General features: G+C 38.3%; 1 protein-coding gene across 1 annotated transcript in view; it reads left to right on the plus strand.

Moving 5' to 3' along the window:
• Nucleotides 1-23,066, plus strand: part of rai14 (retinoic acid induced 14) — a 36,660-nt gene that overhangs the window by 8,198 nt on the left and 5,396 nt on the right. The window contains exons 3-13 of the mRNA XM_066646724.1: nt 10,280-10,410; nt 13,103-13,191; nt 13,364-13,428; nt 15,089-15,146; nt 15,885-15,955; nt 19,507-19,613; nt 19,953-20,140; nt 21,404-21,429; nt 21,792-21,878; nt 22,385-22,474; nt 22,604-22,727. Coding sequence (XP_066502821.1) covers nt 10,280-10,410; nt 13,103-13,191; nt 13,364-13,428; nt 15,089-15,146; nt 15,885-15,955; nt 19,507-19,613; nt 19,953-20,140; nt 21,404-21,429; nt 21,792-21,878; nt 22,385-22,474; nt 22,604-22,727 — 1,036 coding nt within the window. The remainder of the gene's footprint in view (nt 1-10,279; nt 10,411-13,102; nt 13,192-13,363; nt 13,429-15,088; nt 15,147-15,884; nt 15,956-19,506; nt 19,614-19,952; nt 20,141-21,403; nt 21,430-21,791; nt 21,879-22,384; nt 22,475-22,603; nt 22,728-23,066) is intronic.

The following is a 23,066-nucleotide window of genomic DNA, read 5'->3' on the forward strand; positions in this document are numbered from 1 at the left end:
CTTTACATCCTCTTGCTTAATGCAGCCGTCAAAAGCACTATCTCTAAACTCTCCTGTATGTGGTTTTAGGGAGATGCGTGATTCAGATAAGTTGAAAAATTCCCCCTGTATATACTCAGTGACCTAATACATGCTGTGAAATGGTCAGAGTGATGACTGCTTTACCCCAATGATAGGTTACATCGAGATGATATCGTAGTGTTTGTCCTTTGCTTGTTTAATGATGGTGGTCACGATGATAAATGTCAGAATAAATCAGACATCCCTGCCTCCCCCTCTGCCCTGGTTCTTACTCCAGGGATGAAGTAATGGTGCAGGCAGCTGATCTGAGATAAGGAAGTCAGCCCACAGGAAATGATAATGAAACTAAAACTAAGTAGAGGAGGCACAAATAAATGTGCATGTTCCTAGGGAATTCTAAAGTATAAAACTGTTTTGGCAATGAAAATCACCAGTAAAACATGGTGTTCTTAACATAGTTGTATTAGTTAATGTGTCGAACTGTTGCTATATTTTAAAAAAAGGTTCTGTTAAATTGACTGGTATGACTTTCAAACTTCAAGTGGTCAGTGGAGGGGTGTGTGGAGACTGGGGACTGTTTGCATATTCTTACATCCACATGTACTAAATGAAAGTTGGGTTGAGGTTTTAGAATCTGTCTGGATTTTTGTGTTGTTCTGAATTTTGTTTGCGGTCATGAAACTAAATTTGGCTTTTAAATCGTCTGCTTCTAATTAGAATTTTCTGCACTGCTTTAAAACCAGATATTTAAAATGAGAAGCCTACTTCAGTCTCCCTGTGTTGAGTGTACTCTGCTTAAAAATTGAAGACAGCATTCAGCTGATATCAAGCCGCAAGACCATTTTATGCAAGAGTAATTGTTCATCCCTGTCTAATAAATATAAATGCTATAGAAAAGAAATCAACACAGATGCAGTAGCCATTTTTGCAGTTTTACATGGAAAGGAAATATTAAGTTATTTTTTCTAGCGTGTCAAAGGTAAACCTACGCACACTGTGAGGTTCTCAAAAGAATGTGAAGTTGAGTCCAGTGTTTGGTGAAAAAAGAAAATCTATTTTTAAATTTCATTCCTTCGCCTTTACAGGAATGAACTCACACTGTGTTTGATTGCAACCTGTGCAGTGTGTGTGGCTGCACTACAGAGCCTGTAAAACGGTCCTCATCACTCTTCGGTATTGTGCTGTACAACATCTCCCCGAGTGCTCCTGCTCACGGCAAATCAGTTGTGGAGGCCTTCAAAAGGTTTTGGAGCATGGCCTTAGCGGGAGAGTGGATACAGTCCAGGTTTAAGCGCACAAGTAAAACAGCACAAAACGTCCTCACATTCTTTTAAAGAGGGTCGGTACGGTGGAATGTGATAATGGATGTTCAAAGCAAGATTAATCTGTCTGCTACATACTTTCTATTTTTGGAACTCATGCATGTGGAATCTTGCCTGAAATCAGTCCTGTGGCATTTGTTTGTTAATCTTTTATTGCTACCCAAACTGATGTAAACTCCTTGGTGTTTGGGAATAGTTTAAACAGTTTGCCTTGTTATTAAGGGAGAAGGGATGCATTGTGTTTTCTGACATGATTCATATGGTCTCCATTAAGAAATACTGGAAGTCATAACTACACTGTTATAGCACAGGGCCTCAAATATTTGCCCCCATTTAACTCAAAGATGGTTTTGGGAAAAGGTTTGTGAACTCTTTGAAATGCTCTGGATTTCAACATGAATTGCTTCTATAAGGGGATCTTAAATTCATCATAGTTATAATAATAATAATAATAAAAGGAAAAGATAATCCCATTAAACAAACCTCATGAGCAGCAGTTTACATTGCCATACCTTTATTGAAACAAATGGGTTGAACAGTCAAGATCATTGATGGAAAATCTATTGTGGACCTCCAGGATAATAAGCTCCTGGAATAAAGGATAATTGGAGTCAGGTGTTCCATTCAGTTTGAGAGTGGGCTTGGCATATTCTTATAGAAAAAAACTAGTTACCTGATCTTCAAAACCAATTTAATCTGCAATCTGGTCTGGTCAATTTAGATTTCCAAGGACCTCAAAAGAAAACAGAAAGCAAACCACAGCTTTCTGAAGCTGCCCACCTGGATGTTTCTTTACTTTTTTGGAGAAAATATCTGTGGAAGATGCATCAGGAAAACCAGTGCTTAACATTATTTATCCCCCCACCCCTACACTCTGAAATAATATGTTGGTGTAACCTCTGATTCCAAAGAGGAAGAAAAAATACACAGTTAACATATAAGTCATATAAATGAACCTGTTTAATGCCTGGCCTACACTACAGGATTTTAAAAAGCCTAAACATGAGACACCACGCACTGACATTTTTCACAGATTTGTGATTGTCTGGAGGAGCAAAATTGGCAAGATTTTCCTGTAATGTGAGGCTGGCATAAGTAAGTTTTTCCAAAAATATACACAAACTGAAAGAGTTGGGCTTCAAAAATGGGCGAAAACATCCGACTTCTGCACAGAACAGAACAGATGAGCATTTATAGAAATCATTTTGTAGAGGTTACTGTTAATAAAGATGTATCCTTGGTTACTGTTTGTGATCTTGATTGCTTATGGAGATCCGGTTTAAAAAAAAAAAAATCAGGCAATTCATATAAAAATCCAGACGGTTCTAAAATGGCTCAGGAACTCCTCCTTTTACACTTTGCTTTTAGAGTCGGAAGCAGTGTTTCAGCAATTTGTTTACAGCTTCATAGTCCAAAGCCTTACTGATAATGAAAATATACGTTGATTTCCAGCTATAATCCTACACATAATAGATTAAATGCATATGTGGATAATAATGGGGTGTGTATATATATATATATATATATATATATATATATATATATATATATATATATATATATATATATATATATATATATACACACACACACAATTATGGTACAGTTTTGTAGATTTGCACTCTTGTAGCCTCATGGGCTAGCAATTTGTGTAGAATGAGTTGGGGGATGGGGAGAGGGGCATAGTAGCCCAGAGTTTAAGCCCTGATCAGCTCTATGAGTAAAAACATGACAAAGGGCCAGAGAGGTTTTAACAGCTGTTGTTTGTCTGCATAGACAAGCATAAATCTGGGCTAAAGCTTTTGCCAGGCCTCCTCAGTGGGTCCAAAGCATTCTCCTTCATGTAGTGTGGTACTCTAGAGACGCAAGTCATGCACAAAGCTTCAAGGGGTAATGTGGAGTGCACTATTTCTACCTCTCAGTTTCCTCTCTGCCATTCCTTGTTTGCTTGGATTTCCATTGATATGCCACATGGCTGAAAATCTATTAATGAGATTAAGAGAGATTATGGCCTTAACATACTTTCACCCAGAGGAAATGCATTGCTTGAAGGCGCTAGAAAGACAAATATTCCTTTTCATTACATCCATGTTCATCGTAGCCGGTGCTGTGTTTAAAATGCATTGTAATTAATATCTCGGTTCTAGCAAAACCAGTAATATTTCATTCTGTTCTGTCTGGCAGTGTTTTTCCCAGACTCAAGAAAACATAATGTTTGTTTGACAGAAACTGGGCTGATTTGTTCCTTGTTTTACACACAGGCCATTTATCATGTAACAAGCAATGGCAAAAAGAAACTTCAGTCCCTTTGTTGAAGTGACAGTGATAACCAGTTCCCACAAAATGTACTTCCATCACTGGAATTGAATTTGGCTGCAATCAAGTGCCGATGCAACACTCCAGTTAGCACATTGAGCAGTGCCAGGTTTGAACAGAGACTTCTGTGATAAGAGTTCATAGTCCAGTCTTTTCTCAAGGTATACTACCTCAGCCTCTAAATATGAGAAGCTATTAGTTTGAAAGCCAAGCAGCCCATCAGCTGGTTCACATGAGGTATTGTGGTATGCGAGTACCTGAGCCCCTTGGCTTGTGCTTAGTAGGCAACTTGAATTGCTCCAGCATAAATGTATTTTTAAAAACTCATTCTAATGTTTGTGTTCATTGGAAAACACATACAATTATATACCTTGGGGCTTTTTGGAATGCTTAATGTACAGTGGACATAATGAGTTCTCTGATATCCCTTGAAGAGAGTGTGTAGAAAATTGCTTTATTAAGACCTGTGCCCCCCAAAAAACTAATAAAATACACAAGCAAGTTTACAATTTTCCAATTTATTGAAATAACATCAACTTCTATCTCTACATCAGTAGCTTAACATTATAACACCAGATACATTAACATCAATGTTCAGAAATACAGAAAATTTGCCTAATTTAAATTGTGTGTTTCACTTTTCATGCAAGGGCATAGGAGTGAGTTTGACGTTGTTGGGGGACATGCTGAGTCAAAGCCGACCCCATTCCCAAATATTAGCTATAAGCTGATTTCTATGTAGATAAGGCAGTAAAATAATGCATTTATAATGAGTGATAATGTGGAACATCATTTGATTAACGTTAGAGAGAGAAACTCTGTCACACTCTGAATGTGTCCCGAACAACACAGTATGGGACTGTACATACTACACAACAGAAACTCTGATAAGGGTTGTGTATATATAATATTTATATGTAGTGTGCAGTTTGGGACACGGCCAGAGACTGTTAGCTTGCTGCATGTTTAGAACGCTTTCTCACAACCTGAACACAGCTAAGATTAATGTTAACAAACTCTCAGATTATCTTCTGTTTCCCAAACAGTTACATACAAGCCACTTTTATAACTGTAATTAGCCGTCATTGTTATCTGTTGTGCTCTTGTTACTGACCTCAAGCCCAGAGCTGGTGAAAACTAACTTTATGAACCAGACTCTGACGGTGAAGCTGATGATTAGAGCAGCTTTATATTTGAAAAGGTGCCTTAATGAAGGCTGAAAGAAGACCCACTCTGTCTAACTCGCAGCCAAAATGCATTCATCACTGTGGCACATTTTCAAAATAAAAGTTTCCGAATAAAAGCATATTTTGGTTTCTCTCAGGTCCCATCAAATGCTCTTTTATTACGTTTAAGGGCTATTAAAAAATCCATTAAGTGGCTGCTTTTTACTGAATAAGCTTTATAGGTAAAACAGAAAGGCATTTATAAAGAAATGCTCATTCCTTGTGCCCCACCTTCAATACCTGCATGCCCCACACTTTGAGAAACACTACCTCATGGTCATGAGCTTTGGGTGATGACTGAGAGAATGAGATTGCGGGTACAAGCGGCTGAAATGCGTTTCCTTGGCAGGGTGTCTGGACTCTCCCTTAGAGATAGGGTTAAGAGTACAGACATCCGGGAGAGCCTCGGAGTGAAGCCGCTGCTCCCCCATGTTGAGAAGAGCCAATTGAAGTGGTTCGGGCATCTGGTCCGGATGCCTCCTGGACGCCTTCCTGGTGAGGTGGTCAGGGCAGGTCATAGAAGACCCAGAACATGCTGTAGAGATTATATATATTGACTGGCTTGGGAAGTTGCTAGGGAGAGGGATTCTTTACTCTGACTGCTTCCCTGGCAACGCTGACCTGCATAAGCGGTGGACGATTGATGGATGGATGGATGATTTTATTACTGTTTATAGACCTAAGCCTTCAAATTATAACTTTATAAAGTATATTTAGTGAATGTGATATGTAACGGTCTTGAACTTCTTCAATGATAAACTGATGTTTTTGCTGTCACAGAATTAAATGAGGGGCTACTGACTCAGCATGGTAGCCTGCCGACTCTAATGAGCTGAAGGATGATCTAAGGAAACTCCGTCACGTTTATCCTTCTGGGAGCAGCTATAGACGTTGCTCCTTGTGCTATAATAAGTTTTAAGGACTACTGATGTAGAGTTCAGAAGTGCTCTTGGTTATTAGAGGCCTTCAAATTGATGCCGAGTACCTGTTTTCGCACCGACAGTGGAGTATGGTCATGTAGTCTGGCTAAATGCTGAAAAACACGCTTTTGGGTTATCTTTGGACATGCTTTTCCTTAACTGTTTAAAATGTTTTTAATTTCTGTAATAAAGTTATCTCCTTTGTAGGCGTATATAAATGGAGGAAGTGATATTCTGTCCCATTTGAAAGATGTGTGTTTGTGAGTAGAATTTTGAGGCCCTTTTAGGTTTATACTACTGGGCTACTTAGTTTATACTACTCACCCTTGCCTGTCTTGTGAAGTTTAAATATTGCTCTGTTGAGGAAGAATTTAATCAGATAAGAGTTAAGTGTTTGCATTAACACATGGGCGGAGATTGTTTGTTACATGTTTCCTGATCCCTCATGTGTTAGTCCCTCAGCTCTCTTCCTGATAAGGTTAAGTGCTGCTGGTTCTAGCTGGATTGCAACCTAGTGCGATCCTAGTTTATTGGAGCATTGTAGAAAGCAGCCAGGCCCCGAATTGAGTGTAATTTAAGGACCTGAATATTTTTAGCTTCTAGATTAGAGCTCACCAATAATGAGTTATTTGGAGATATTTTTGTGCAAATGAGGATTGGTTATCTTTTCTTTGGGCAAAAGCCTGTAAACAGTGGGATAAAGTGCACTGCATATTCTTTTAGTTCCTCTCAGCTAATGAAACCTGTGAAGGAATACACATCTGCATCTTCTGGGTTGCTACTTGATCACAAAAATCACACTGACTGGCTTTTTTTTTTAACATTGATGAGAGACATGCCTCTCAGCTAGGGGTGGGCAGTATAATGGTTATACCGCTGTATTTAAAAATGTGGGGGTATCTAAAAATGAGTGCAGTATTTATGATGTGAGTGTGTTGTGTCAATTTCTGTTCTGTGTCTTTAAATACAAGGGAAAAGTATTCCTTTATGTACACAGGGGCAGGGGGCAGTGTGGGAGCTCACTAACTGATGATGTCACACTGAAAATGGGCGAGGAAAAAACAATAACCCACTGCGGTTGTGAGTTTATTGCTGAGTTTGGGTAAACTGGCTGTTCTGTATATCTAAACATTATAGAACCCATTATTCACATTATTTCGAACGTTTCTGTTCCTCCGGCACGGAAATTTGCTCTCTCAGAAACTTTAGTTTCTAACGTCAACATGTGTAACGGTGTGCACAGACGGGCTGTACTGAGCTGAACTGCACAACCCCGAAAACCCTTCTCAACCCACACTCAAAGATATAAGGCTCACGCAGTCATCGCTTCAGCAGGTTGAAACTCCTCGTCCTTATTAGTTATTAAAACACGTATTCTGCTTTAATGACTAGACATTAGATTTATAATTTACAAATTATTTAACTAACATATACAGAAACTTTCAAACCTTTTTCTCAGTGGATATCTCAGTCTTTCATAAATAATTTGTCCCAATATGTTTTTTGAAACCACATTGCATATTTTAAGCCAGATATTCATTTATTTTTCCATAATTGCTGAAACCCTGTCCAGTCCTATCTCTTGGTGTGGTGTGGCCTTTTAACAGCTATTTATTTAACTTATTTATGTTTATTCTACAAATACACCGATTTTAAAACGAACTACAGTGCTTTTTCTGACAGATAAATCATAATGCAGTCCTTCTTAAGTTCACATTTTATTTGACCATATTAGTAAATCTCAACAATGGTAAAAATTTGTCTGCAGTCAGAATTGATTTGGTTAGTTAACTCGTATAATAAATGCCTTTATTAAATATTCTCCATGACCTTTACCTAAATGTGTATTAATTTGATTTATACACACACACACACGCACGTAATCTTTACACTTCAGACTGTTTACACAATTTGGTATCTTATCAGCTGTTAGCTGGATAACAAAATATTATATAATAACCATGATCCAGATGAATTATGTACAACAAGGAAAATGTCTGCTGCAAAGAAAACTGACTTGCCCCTAACTGTGATCAGTAAGGATAGGAAATACAACTACTCCTTTTTCTTAAAAATAGAATAGAGTTTTAGCTACACCAGCTAATTGTGGATAGTAGGTCAGAGAGAAGTAGTCTACAAATATAGACCCATGTTTTCCGTAGTCTGTCAGTAGGCCGTGTCGTGTTGCATTCTGAAAATAGTGACAGACTCTAGAGCGACCTCCGTGTTTTGTCTGCTGACCTCTGTGGTCTTTCCTGCTTCTTCTATAAACACTGCCTTTCCTCAGCTCATTCTAAAAAAAATACTGAGCAAGAAACTAGTAAACTGAACTTTGATTTCCTAATTTATGCTGTTTATATATATATATGTATGTATGTATGAACTTTACCTTCTTACATTAATATCACCTAATAAATAAAGAGCAGCATGTGTTTGTTATCAAATATATGGCTGTTGCAGTGCACAGGAAAAAATATTTGACCCCAGCTGACTCTGTGGCCTTCTTAGGTTGTTCTACATTCTCAAGCATGGCATTTATTCAACTTTCAGTATTAGTGTTGCGCACTGTTCCACTTCACTTTGCTTTACAGTTCCTCTCTCTGTGTTGTTAGTTTTACTGGTTCTTTCTGATGTTGGAGAATGTTTTCCAATCTGTTATTCATTCAGTTGTATGCTTTCCTTTCTTTTTCTTTTTTCTTTATGCAGCTATCACTTCATTTAGTGAAACTCATTCACTTAGTTTGGTGGAGGATAATATGACAATTTATGACTTTGTATTTCTTTTTCCTGAACCTTTTTCCCCTGAATGCATTTTTTTCCCACTGAATTTACTGAATGCGCAAGTTCAAAGGATTGCTGATATTTTGTATTTCTAACACTAGAGAATTGTAACACAGAGTGATCAAAAGAGGGCACAAATACGCCAGGTGCAATCTGCACGTTGTAACATTGTGTGTGTGTAAATAGCCCTATTACGAGCGCAGATGTGACACTCATAAGCACAGAGAGAGGAATTGCTTACGCACTGTTCACAATCTCATTTTAAAGCTGTCTTTTTTGTTCTCTATTAGTTTTTACTTGCTCTATTTTAAAGTTTCAATCTTGCCAAAAAGCAGGCCAAGCTCTTTTGAGCTTGCGAGGATTTCCAAGCTTGTGTTTTGAAATGCGAGTGTTTTTGAAAGTTTGGAAAGTCAGGGCTGTTTCTCTCAGTGAATGCTATTGGCTGATGTTACCTGGTTCTGTGACTACCTGCCTCATAGACTGTATATAGCTTGCCTACTAGGAGGCACTTTTCACCTTTTGCAATGCATTCCTTTCATAGTAATATGTGATATACACACAGAAATGTCCACTGCAAGAAGATTTGACACTTTAAATCATTTATCACAAATCTATCCCTACTTTCAGACGCCCAAAAATGGATTGGTTCAGGAGTCGCTCCAGTTAACTAGCAGTGTTTACTTTGTATTCCACCCTCTCTCCCAGTACAGCGACACTGTGGGATGACCTCGGAACCACATTCTTGGAAAAAAGGAGACTACTCAATGTCCAAAATTATTTTCCTCATTTGTAAATGAAACATACCAAATGTCCATGGTACAGGTCCTCCATGTTTGTTTTTCTATAGAAGGTTTCTACTAGCAGGCGGGCCATATATAATGTATGAAGTGGGCAGTCTCGGAACCAGGAGGCATCAGCCAATAACATTCTCTGAGAGAAAGAGCACTGACCCTGCCCCCAAACTGTCAGAGTCCCTCCCAAAAGAGCTTGGCACATGAGGGACACTAATAACAAGAGGATAAAAACCACTGAGGTTGCAACAATGACCAATTGAGAGCGACATTATGATCAGCGTGCATGCAATTTCTCTCTCTGTTCACCTGTGTCACATATGTGCTTGTGAGAGGAAGAGTTGTCTTCATTAGGTCAGTAAGCATGTGACATTGGTCTGTAGTAGGGCCAATCAATATATTATTTGGCCAAATAAATATGCTAAAAACAAAGAAAATAGACATACTGGAAGATATCTGACAAACGTCCCTCGCTTCATTCTGTGTTCTTTTCAGAAATATAGTATTAGGTGGTTTAATATTAGTGAATAAAAACTTATTGTTCACTTTTACTATTATTAAATGTATCTATGTAGTTTCGTTTTTTTAGATTTGTATATATTATACTTTATTAATTTTCTCATTTCTACACACTTCCAATATATTTTATTATTAATGTATGTAAGATAATATAATAAACATTTTGATGATGTTTGTTATTGTTATTTGTCATCTGTTGAAGTTTTTATATTATTTGCGACTTAGTTTCAGCTAAACTTACACTAAATGTTTATTGTTTATTCCAACAGTCATGTTCTCATGGTCAGATAATGTTTCTCTCTCTTTCATTTATCTAAAACATTTATCAGTTTTAGTAAGACTTGATGGCACAGGGACCTGACTCCTGTGATATTTGCCCTCAGGCTCATGAATGGAGCAAGAATGATGAGCGTCTCCTCAGTGCTGTGGAGCATGGAGAGACAGAAAAGGTTACATCCCTCCTGTCAAAGAAAGGAGCCAGTGCCACAAAACTAGACAGCGAGGGCAAGTCAGCGTAAGTACTGGGATGATGTGTTTGTTGATCCGTGTACATTTACAGCAATCCTCATGGACGGTTTTCTGTTGACATATCCTATAATGTCATGTCCACAGTAAGCATGCTTTATTGGAGATTACTGTTTAAATTGTATTCACCCTGTACATTAGCAGTGAAAATTTAAGTTAAAGCCTGGTGAAACATCAGCTTTGCTGCTGGATTTATTGTTACATTTTGTTCAGTTGTTGGCTTGTGCCTGCAGGCAGGGAGGCAAGCTCACACTTTGTAATTTGATTTCAAATGCATTTTTCATTTTGCACCTTTTACTAATGTCTAAAGCCCTTCTGGGTGCCCAGAATGTGCTGAGCAAAATAAGAACAAAGCCATAAAAGACAGCCTCAATGTTGACAATAGAATTTTCTACATTGTTTCAGACATGGATACCAATTTTTCAGTGATTAAAACCACTAACAGTCAAAGTGAATAACATTGTTTATCTTGTTACAAAGCAGCCTTCAAGGAGTGGGATATATTAGGCAGCAAGGAAACATTCTGTTTTTGAAGTGATGTGTTGGAAGCAGCAAAAATTGGCAAGTGTATAGGTATAAGATACTTTGTGATGATCATAATGTGTGTTGGAGCATCTCAAGAAAAGCAGGACCTGTGGGATGTTCTTAGTATGTATTTGTCCTATCAAAGTACCTATCAAAGCTGGTCCGAGGAAAGACGCCTGGTACACCAGCGACAAAGTCATGGACATACAAGACTCAGTGTGCCCCATATTCAAGAAGATTTGATGTGCTGTGCCTTATAACCACATTTTGTCAGAGCCAGCATTAACTTTTTCAGAAGGGCTAGCTTTTTCTACTTGTGCACATCATTGAGTCTTAGGTGCCCCTGACCCTGTTGCAGGTTTATTGGTTGTCTTTTTTTGTGCCAGTGTAAGAACTGTCAGGGGTTTTAATCTTGTGTCTGTTGGGTGTATATTTTATATGTTGTAACATATTTTTGTGTTATAATGTACCATATAAAAAAGAGGCCAGTTGTTATTTATTTTTCTTCTTTTGAAAGAGCATCAAGTACAGTTTATTGCAACTTACTTAATGCTTTCAGTTAATGCTTTTCAGTGATTGCTTCACATTCTTCAAATCACTGAGTTGTCATCTTTGCAGCTTTAACCTGATCTCACCCTGTTTTTATCTTTTCTTTTTTATATCACTTTCAATTTCCTTATGCAGGTGGCTTATATCCAGTCTCCTCAGAAATGCTTATTGGCAGCTTTGACAGTCATTAAAGCATTTACATTCAATCACTTAATGTATATAGTGCACATCTTTCGAGCAGAATTCTCCACTTTATTATCTGTGATTCCAGCCACAGACAAATAGAAAAAGACCCCCTGGTGTGACCTCTTTACTAGAGACGCAGTGCAAGCGGACACTGTTGACCTGAATTAGTCCCCAGTGCGCTGTCTTCAACTGACTTTGAGCGGAAGCACTGTCATAAATTCACAATAACCCTTTATCCGACCAAATGAAGAGGCCATTGTTTCTGGAGACTTCATAAGTTAGAGGGACACATACAGGCCGTAGACTCGCATGGCAGTCCTGAACTCTCATAGTTGCCCTAAGAATGTCTCATTTGTAGATTAGGAAAAGATTGAAAGTGAGATACGTTCTGCTGCCAATAGCTATAAAAACACTGCAGTTTAGAAAATGTTATCAGAGTTTAATTTAATTGTTTTTTGATTAAAACAAATCAGTGATCAGAGCCTCACTGACATGCGATTACCCTACAGCAAGGTTTTCAGAGAATATCACACATCCTATTAAAACCCATTCCTCTAGAGAATAGCAGCCTGATTTTATCTGAGGGAAAATAAACAGAGACAGATATGGAGGTGCTATTCAGGAATTGGGTTACGGTTGGAGCATCAAGTTTGCCTCAGTGCCCTAAAACATGTTTTAGCTCAGATATGTATCATAAATATGCCTTAAACTGCTTTATATTGTCCTGCCTGTCATGGTTTGAACTTTTGATAGCAGCAATGTGGGTTATGTTATTGTACGCTGTACTATAGCAAATCATTTGAGAACCATAAATTGTCCCAGCATTTTCCTTAAAGATTTATCGTAACTGAGATGGATAATGTAACTTTTGAATTCAGTTTGCGCTTGTTCAGCAGTAGCACATCTGATTTATAACGAGTTGACAGAACTCAGTAAAAAAAATAAAAAAAATAAAGTGTCTAGAGAGCACAGCTGAATCGCAACTGAGGCTGCAGGAAGATAATTGTGGCTGGTTTCCCCTGGGTCAGGTATTCCAGACACTTGATAAAAGGATGAATGACAATTAATTATACTGGCTTTATTATTTAAAATACTAATACAGCCTCCAGTAAACTGTCTGAAGCACCCACTCTCTCCATTACTTTAGTACATTTTTGTTTCGTGCATGCCTCATTCGTCAGCGTGAAAAATGGATTGACCTAGTCCTGAGCCCTAGTCTTTGTATTTACACACCAGTGAACATAGTTCTGCATTTGCCCTTAAGAGATCACTCATGCATCTAATGCATGTTGGTGGCCTACCTTTTAAAGCTCAGGCCAAAAACACTTGAATGTGTTTATATACTGCACTGTACAATAAAACAATGATATGCATTCTTCTCTTCTCAAACTGTCACTTTCTATGTTTTTGTCTCCTTTCAGTCTTCATGTAGCAGCCACTCGAGGTCAGACAGAATGCCTAGCTGTCATCCTGGCCCATGGAGCGGATGTTTCTGTAGTAGATGCTTCAGGTTAGACTGCATGGTGCTACTTTTCGTTCTTGTTTCCCGTTTCTGGAAGCACAAGTTCCACGACATTTTAATAGCTTTCCCATACATAGTTCACTGTTAAAGTAATTTAAATTATGCTGAATACTACTCTTTGGGGAAAATTACTTTAACAGTTTTTCCCTGTTTTCTGTAGGTTTCAGTGCTTTACACCTTGCTGCCAAAAACAACCATGAGGAGTGTGCCAAAAAATTGATACAGGTACTATTACAGATTTCTCCAAACTGCAGGGAATCCACAGAAACATGACACTTGATTTAATTGTGTTTTATTATATTTGAAAACAGTAAGTTACAATGAGATTTGACTTAGTTGCATTATAAAAATAGAAATAATTTGAGCTGTTAATTTGCTATTATGTTATGGCTATTGCTTGAGAGTGCACCATGATTAAGACTAAAAGATCTAACACAGTTTGAAAGAATGCAATGCATTATCACGAAGAACATCTTTTAAATGTTTAAACTGGGGGGAATACAGCCAAACACTGAACTGTGTACCTCACAACAATAACCACAATTGGGTAGTCTGGCACTCTACAGTCAGGAGTCAAAATGAAAGTGAGACTGTCTTGGAATTCTTGGCTTGGATTAGATTATAATCTATAGATATAATTCTAGTTTAAACCACAATCACAGTATTCATCAGAAAACTCACAATTATATAAATGCCCCTAAAAGTTAAAAATACTTTATAATTGAAAAGTCTATTGTGGTCATGGCTCCTCACTCATCCCTGCTCTGCTGAGTTTACATAGATGTTGTAATTATAAGATTCTTTTTCTCCCTTTTTGTGCTTCATGGAGATGCACCCCAGGGCTGAATAGCGTGGGGAAAATGTATAGTTGTTTATGAATGAGATTCAGTGCTGTGTTTCTTGCTCATGCAGACACAGTGCTTGAAATGCTGTGCTGTATTAAGCACAATCGTATGCAAAAGATAACACATACAAATTAGAAATATAAACTATTTGCTAGCTGTTCTCTTGGAGAAAGCGTGTTGCTTTTTAATAAATGGGAATAATGCATGGGTGTGCAAACTTATAGAGAGTAGGACACAGTGGATGACAATGGCTATCCAGGTCAACTTGGGTTCGCCGAGCTACCTCTGGTAATGGGTAATGATATTTTGTTTATTTAATATATATTTTAATATATATTAATATTAATAGATATTTGTTTATTCTCTTATTCTATATTCAAATTATTTTGTGAACAGGTTTTTGTCATATTAAGTTTATTTATTTATTTTTAAAGGCATATGATTTTTGCCTATTAATATGCATAGGACTGATACCATTTTTGTGAGATACAAGTGGAAGCACTAAACATTTTCAATGAAAAGTTCCATTGATTGGACCAATTATTCATGCGCACATCTTCATATCATGGCAAACAAATTTGTCCAGCATAAATCATTCCAGAAATGAATTTCTGAAGATTACTGTCAGTTAATCTTTCAGAAGGGGCAGACGTCATCTAAGATCTTGTCTTCAAAAATTTAATTTAGCCATGCCCATGCATTAAAAGCACTTCTCAGCCCAACCAGTCCCAGCCTCATCCATTCTTCCGTTAGCGTTGATGGCCAGCTCTCAGTGATGACATTTAATGCTGTGCACATACTGGATACTGATTCTTCAGTTCTGTTCATATCTGTCAACAAAAAACCAAAACCAAACAAACCAGTGTCTCCTCAGCTATGAATTTTGAGCAAACTTTAAAATGTTAAAATGTCTTCTCAAATCCTCTTCAGTTTATGGCAGCTGTTATTAATATAAATGTGTGACTGGTATTCCAGTTACAGATGTGTATCAGAAGAGCTTTTGATGGGGTCTGATTAAAATCCTGTGTTTGGCTCCACAGAGCAAATGTGTGGTAGATGCTGTAGACACTGCTGGAAGAACTGCTCTTCATCATGCAGGTAAGAAACAGTGCAGGCATTTTCAAGGCCAGTACATGTCTAGACTTTATTGTGCTGTCTGGAACTATAGTTTTTTGTTAGCAAAGGTGTGTTTTGTTTGTGTTTGTTTTTTCCACTGTATCAGTGCCTGTGATTTTTCTACCTTGTCTGATAGTTTGGTTTTGGCCCCATACCTTTCATTTGATAAACTATTATTTAAGCTTTTCTGTACCCGACTCTCAGTCAGAGGTCATGAATGTCTCGTTTTTCAGTTGAAGTCTATTCTTCCCTCCTATGCAGTGTGGAACACTTTTTAGATGGAAGTTGTGCACTGACAAAGTAATGTTTCGTCATCTTGTAATGAATGGTTTTTACAGCAGTTTGTTTGCTCCATTTAAAGATAAAATGGGGCAAAAATACAGAGCAAAGCTTGGAATGTAGCACACCTGGAGGCTTAGATGTCTCTGACAGGATATCATTTCATCAGAGGTATAAAAGACTTGTCGAATCAAAGTGTCATTGTATTTACAGGAGACAGAAATACCACCTGCATAATAATTGCTAATATGGTGTAGGATGTGGATGAGTAAATGTGGGTGGGGTGTTGTTGAAAAGGAAGAAAGAGTTTACACTGGGAGACTGAGAGGTTATGGCTCTAACATTGTACACATTAATTACTAGGAAATTGCTCAGTGCTTCTTAAGTATTTGGATTCAGCAGAAAGAATCAACCAAGTTCTAACATTTTACTCTATTCCAGCTGCCAGTGGAAGCATTGTGATTGTTCAACTTCTGTGTGAGCAGAAATGCCCTGTTAATCTCAAAGATACGGTAAATATCTTCTGTTTGTATCTGCAGTTTTCAAATTAATTCATAGATGAATTTGTGTAATTGACAGAATGTGTCAGTTGAAATCTTACCCTCTTACCACACTTTATTGGGCATGTTGCTAGAATCCAAATGCGACTGTGGTCTACCCCAAACATACGTTCAATAACAAATGCACAGCCACTCGCCGTCTCTGTTCTCTTGGGGTTAGAGTGTTTTGGTTGTGGTGATATGAGTCTCCCTCTGGCAGACTTGAGGTCTCCATGAGTAGGAGATTGCTATGTCCCCTTTTTTCAGCTTTCTCCCTCTGTTGGGCATTAGGCCTCTTGTTAAGCTTTTTTCTGTCTAGTTCCTGCCAAGAACACTGATTCTTATTGTAATTATACATGTTTTTTTCTATAGCACTGACCTTATTTAGTTTGCAGCACACTGTGCCAGAGTCAAAAAGCAAAAAAGAGTAAATCTAAATTAGTTTCCTAGCACAACTTAACTTAGGTCTTCCTTTGTGTATCAAGTCGCTAGGATTTTCCTTAATCATACTTCATTTAGTCTTTGGATTAATGTGATTACAAGACAAGTTCAGACCCCAATTTTTCTGATGCAGTGCCTGAGAAGTGGTTTTACCGTGACCAAATAACAGGTTCTTTTGAAATACTAGGTGTGACTTGAGGCGGGAGAATGTGGTCACAAGCTTGTATATAGACGTTTGGGTGTAAGTAATATTTTGGCCCTAAATCCAGTCATTCAAGATAAAATACTGTGCAAAACTCAAGGATCAACCAGAACACTTTAAAACACTTTCCTGGCAGATTGTTCTTTCAGAGCCATGGTGTTGTGTTGTCTTCTCAGAGTGGAAGGATGATTTCAGAGTGGAACATGACTTCCCCACTCTCAAATATTAAAACTTTGTACGTAGTTTATCTGATGGTTGTGCCTAGTGGTTAGGAGTGCCATTTTTCTTTGTATAAAAACATTTGACATTTTCTTTGGTTTGCCCCTTCTTTATCTGTTTAATACATTATATTGGATCAATATCATCTGAAACACAATCTTAAAAATCTATATAAATTGTGCTTAATTGTCATGTTGACAGCAGTGCATTGAAACATTTTCTTTGCACAGTAAAAAAAAAAATAAAAAAAAACAATGACTGATTCAGCGACTGCATTACAATGCTTCTGACTGTTTTTATCTTTAAATCAAATTACGCTGCACTCTGTCTAGGCTTCTATGCACACTGCACAGGCTAATGAGGCAGCTCCATTATCTTGTTTACACTACAGTCATAGAACCTCTCCTGCTTCATTCTTATCCAAATCAAAGAGTTGTGTTAAATGTATTTGTTAATCGTATATTTTCCCCTCATCTGTAGCAATTTTCAAAGATAAGTTTTACATATTTTTTTTCCCTCTTGTCTCCCTCCTACAATATTTCTGTTGTTTTGGTCACGAAACCTGTTCCCAGCTGGACGCCAGAAACTTCAAAACGTGTATTGTTGCGATGCCTTGCTGAGATCAGACAATTAAAGTCTAGCTTTGATGCCCACTGAAAAGGAACCTGTGGAGGTCCTTGGGTGGATCCTGGTGGTCTAAAGCCAAGGCAGTAAAAAAGCTGGATCTGCATAGCTATCCACACAGAGGATTGCTATCTACATTCTTGCATGTCACATCTTCATCTGTGCACAGGCTGGCCAACATTCCTGCTTAAGAGAATTAAGAGCATGAGACATGCATCTGGAAGATATTTCCCTTTTTAGTTAAAGGATGCATGCCGACATGCCGAAACGTACCGTGCCTTGTGCCATGTATGCCTTTGTATTATTGGTAGTGCCTCATAAGTTGGGGGAGGGATATTATGTTGCTTATGGCAAACCTCCATGTTCTTAACAAAACATAACATTGCAAACCTTCGTTTTTTTAAAACCTGTTTCACTAAGAGGGAATCATAGCTGGTATGCAATGTGTCATGTAAGCAAAACCATCGCTTACTATTACTTTGAGTGACCTTGCTTTGATGATCATTTTTCTTTAGTATTAAGCTTGTCACACTGATACATACCCAGAGGAAATCAGTGTATTTTATCACAACTAGCCCAGTAGTGTTTAGACTTTAATCACAGTGAAATTTTAATAAGCTTTTCCTCCTTACTTTTTACATTTTGTGAAGACGTAGGCTTAATTTACACCTCTCGAAATGAAGCAACTGAGTCATTAGCTAGTAACCCTAATGCTTATATTACCATAATTGATTCAGTATAATTAGACAGAGGTGTGAGGTGTTTGCAAAATCAGGTTGTGTTGATGTTAAAAACAAACACAACTGTACTGATGTGTAATGATCTGAAAATAGCTCATCAAAATGCTGACAGGCTTCTTCCTCTATGTTCAAACTGTAGCCATAACATTCTCTGGCACCGCATTTCATGCGCTAGCATTACACATGGCTTAAATGTCAGCTTGTTAAATTAGTCACTCAGCTCTGGAGTTCTTTCCAGTACTGAACACCTGCCCTGATTTACTTTATTTAGGACTGTACTTTTTTATTCGATTATCTATATTATACTGTTTGAACTATAATCAATTCCTTCTGGTGCTGAATTCCCAGATACAGCAGCTGCAGCATTACAAGTATATGCTACAGCACTAAAATACAGAATGGTATTGATGGTGCTGGTCAATAAGTGATGGAACTCTGATGCTTGGTGAATTTAAAGAACACTTCAAAGGACTGCAGAAAAATCCACATTGTGGTCAATAGTGTGTGTATAAACCCTAAAAGATGCTCATACCGGCCTGAACACACAACTTTTCTATAAAATAGTACAAAGTACGTTTCTGTGCTCTTACACTCATGTGCTAAAATCCACACCATGTTGTTAGTGTTGACATTGAGGATCCAGACCAGACCCCTGGCCCATGGAACATACTGGGAATTAATCAGCTAGTGGACAAATCTCAAGGGCGCACGTATTTCCTTGGAAATCTACTCTGCTTTTATTGATCGTTTCATGTTGGTTGTTATGTGCCGTGAACACCATTGTTATGTGGCGCTTTAAGATCACAGATGCCTGCATATCCAATCATGTTCATACCTGAGTGTCCAGAGTTGAGGCTGAGCTTTTATCATGCCACTGAGTGCAGGCCAAAGCCCCGCTCAGGCTCTTTAAGCGTGGTTTTGATGAGGTGTCACTTTTCTGTACTTGGTTAATTAGCACAGCCCACAGTGACCTTGGAAGCAGTGCAGGAGGAGCAGCTTTTAATAATCTCTTTGAGGTCTCTCCCTAACTGGCGAGAACTACTTCTGAAATGTGAGCTTAGAAGATACTGAAAAATAAATGAGTCTGTCCCTTTTTTTTTTTTTTTTTTTTTTTTTTTTTTCCTCCTTTCTTCAAGCCATGACGATGCATTTCTGTTTTATTTGGCCATCTTCAATGGTTCCACATTCACATCATTCTGTTACTGGGGGTGTTGGTGGTTGTTTCCTTTGATGGAATGGACTAGAAAGTATTTGTAATTTAAGATTTTTTTTTTTTTTCCCCCACACTGACCTTTCAGGATGGGTTCACACCCTTGCTGTTGTCAGCTAGACATGCCCACGCCGAAGTTTGTCGCACCCTGCTGGACTGGGGAGCGGATGTCAACGCCTGTGACAAGAATGGCAGGTGGGATCCTCAACAGGAAGCATTGATAGAGAAACATTCTATTAAATATTAAGATATTTCAGTCATCTTCAATACTGTGGACAAGTTTCATTATTTACAAACAGTCAAATAAAAGTTATTGTTATTTACATGTTTTGGGAGATGTTTTATAGAAGAACAGACATGAAGTTATGTGGTGGCATTAGGAATTTTCTGTAAAATATAGTGATTGATTGTTTTCTATGAAATTTTTAACTCCTAAAAAGAACCTGTTGTTGCATTAGAGCATGTCCTTATTCAACCCTTCATTGTGAGTGTGAGAATGACTCACCAGCTGAATGACTGATGTAAATCCTGCAGGACATCTGTGATGCTGGCCAGCGAGGGCAGCTGTGCTCCTGCTGTTGAGGTTCTGGTTCAGAGAGGAGCCGACCTGCTCGTTGTTGACTCTCTCGGCCATGATGTCCTGCATTATGCCAAACTGTCTGGCAGTGGAGAGGCCCAAGCCATAATCAACGCTGCCCTCCAGAGGCAGCAGTCTGATCCAGGTGATTCATGCTTAATTCCTTACTCATTCCAACACAGGCCCCTTTTCACACATGCATTTTGATCCCCTCAAGATACAGGAACATCCACGACTGATATGCCTTTAAGCAAGGCATCTAACCTTATCCTGCGCACCGAGGGTGGCTGCCCATGTCTTTGGGTGTGTGTTTACTGTGTGTAATCATTTTTTAGTGTGTGTGGGTGGATGTCTGTTCACGGCCACAGATGGGTTATATTTAGAAGTCAAATTTCTTTTTTATATGTGAATAACATATATTTCCAAATATTACCAATACAAAGAATGTCCCAGTCTTAAAATGTCTAAAAGGTGCTACTGGGTGTTGGATCTCCTTCCAACACCCAGTAGCTCTAGGAGAGGTGATTTTGAATTATTTCAGTTGTTTCAGTTTATGCAAATCATCCATTGATTTAACTGATTTCCACACCAAGTCCTGAGTGTCCAGGCTGGACTTTTATCATGCCGCTGAGTGCCAAAGCCCTCCTCAGATTTAACTTATTTCCAGTTGAAGGAGAAATGTGCAGGTTAGGTTGAGTTTCCTGAGTAATAAACAGTAAGAATCACTGAGGCTGAAAATCTTTGATGGGTTGGGACCTGCATTTTTTACAGTCACAGGAATGTCTTAAATGCTTCAAAAAAAGAAAGTACTCTCAAAGTAATTGGCCTGCCAGTGTTGGGCAGCTTAACAATAATGTTTTATTAGGCTACACTTACAAGCTACAGACTTTCATAAGACTTATATAGGTACAATTTGTGTAGGTGAAATAGGCATTACTTGTTAGAACTACTTTTGAATCAGGCACTTGAATTCTTCTGAAAAGTGTAATTAACACTTGCAATGTGCTGGTCTCTTGCTTGATGTGTCGCTCTGTGGTAAAGTAAGACAGGAGACATCCTTGACCTATTCGCCATGGTCGTCAATTCTTCTAAAACATCTTCACGTCTCAAAGAGTGAGCAAGAGTTCCTTGAGCAGTGTCTTTGAGTCCTGGTTTTATTTTAGCTCCTTTGGTCAAAGCAGTGTGAACAGTGTGCTGCTGACTCAAGGTTTTTAGGCTCAACATTGCCATCTTGTGGTGGTTAGATACTGCTGCCTCAGAAACAAACATTGTGGTGTTATTGTGAACATAATGAAAGATGGAAAGATGAATACAAATAAATACAATGGCAGTCAAGCGATGAAATGTCATTTAATTTATTTTCATACCCCCACCTCATGTATTTTCCTTTTCATTATATTAAAAACAGATAAAACTTCAAGCAGAACACCACAGGTAAGCTTTGTTTTCCATTGCTTCTTACTTTCATTAATTGAGTTTTCTTTCCTGATTCACATCTTTCCGGATCTTAAGTTTGCAAATTGTTGATGTTCTATATATCGATACTGCTGAGCTCCAGTGTCATAGGGTGGTGATTGGGCAATAGGAATATAAGTATTCCTGCTTTGTGGGAAAACAAGTGCACATTAAGAAGCATGCATGAGCCTGTAATTCTTATCTGTAATTGTAGATAAGAAAACCCCAACCTGTCCAATTGTATTGTGTGTATTATCTTTTTCTGTTACTAACAGCTCTAAATCTCCTGGTTTCTTCTCATTTTTTTTTCTCTTTCCACTCTCTTACTCACACAATCTCAGCATGATCATGTGGCTAAGTTAAATGAAGACAGAAGCACAACCCCCAAAAAACGAAAAGCACCCCCACCTCCTATTAGTCCAGTTCAGGTAAAGGCACAGTGTATCTGCGTAATTGTCTGTCTCTGGAATCATCACTGCTCTTTCACATGCATGTATAATACGTCAAAGCCCCAGTCATGATGTTTGTTACAGATGTGCTATCGTTAGATTGTCTGATTTGAACAAACACATTTGGCTACAAAACCACATATCTTCATTGCCTTGTTATTTAAATACATCATTTGAAAAATGCCAGCTGCCGTTTAAAAATGTGAATTACCATGATTATCAAACTTGGAGATAGTCCAAAATTACATTATAATATAAAGAAAATGTTCATCTTTATGTAGATTTATACTTTTTGTAGATATGAGGATTTGTTCCTGTAGCAATAGTATAGTGACACTGCCACAGCAAACTGCATGTTAGATATAGAACTTATAATTGTGTTAATGAATTATGAATGAATGAATTAGTGCCTGGTGATGCATTGTCTTTTATGGATGTTTTTTTTTTTGTTGTTGTTCTTTATGTCCTTTTTGTCCTTTTTACAGTTGGCTGGTGCTGTGTCGCCACCTTATTTGACCCCAACTGAAACTCCAGTGTCAAGTAAAAGTGAATCATCCAAGAGATTCAATTACAAGGTAAAGTACACTGTGGGCATCCAAGCCATACGTATCGATTTTGTGCCAGACTGAACAGCGCCCTCTAAAGGAACCCCTCCTTGGTGCCTCCATTCCTGAAACTTTTCCTCTGAACTTGTGATTTCACAGGAGGAGGAGCTGAGGACTGTGGCCCTGAAAGAAGAGATAGAGAAGCTGCAGCAGGAGAAGAGAATGCTGCTGGAGACCATTGAAGATCTGAAGCAGATTGTGGAGCAGACTGAGCCCAAGGCAAGTACAGCTCAGCCCTTTAATATTCCCTCATGTGGCTGCCGCTTTGATCCTCAGCCACTCGCTCTTTCTGGAACCCATTTTAACAACTACAACTACTGGCCCTAGCCAGGTAAAGGACCTTGCTTAAGGGGAACATGACAACAGACCTCTCTCTCATCCATGATGCTTGCCCCAGCCATTTTGTTTTGGGTGCAATGGTTCAGTTAAGCTCTAACCTCATTTGCATTTTAACAGTCCAATATTCGTCACGCATATTCTCTTCTTCCTCTGCTGTTTGTGTGAAATCACTCTAAAGCCCTCAAGTCATGCCTAGTGGTTCATTAATGTCATTCCTGCAGCT

Source organism: Hoplias malabaricus, chromosome 15 (genome assembly GCF_029633855.1).
Source record: "Hoplias malabaricus isolate fHopMal1 chromosome 15, fHopMal1.hap1, whole genome shotgun sequence".
In the NCBI taxonomy this organism is placed as follows: Eukaryota; Metazoa; Chordata; class Actinopteri; order Characiformes; family Erythrinidae; genus Hoplias; species Hoplias malabaricus.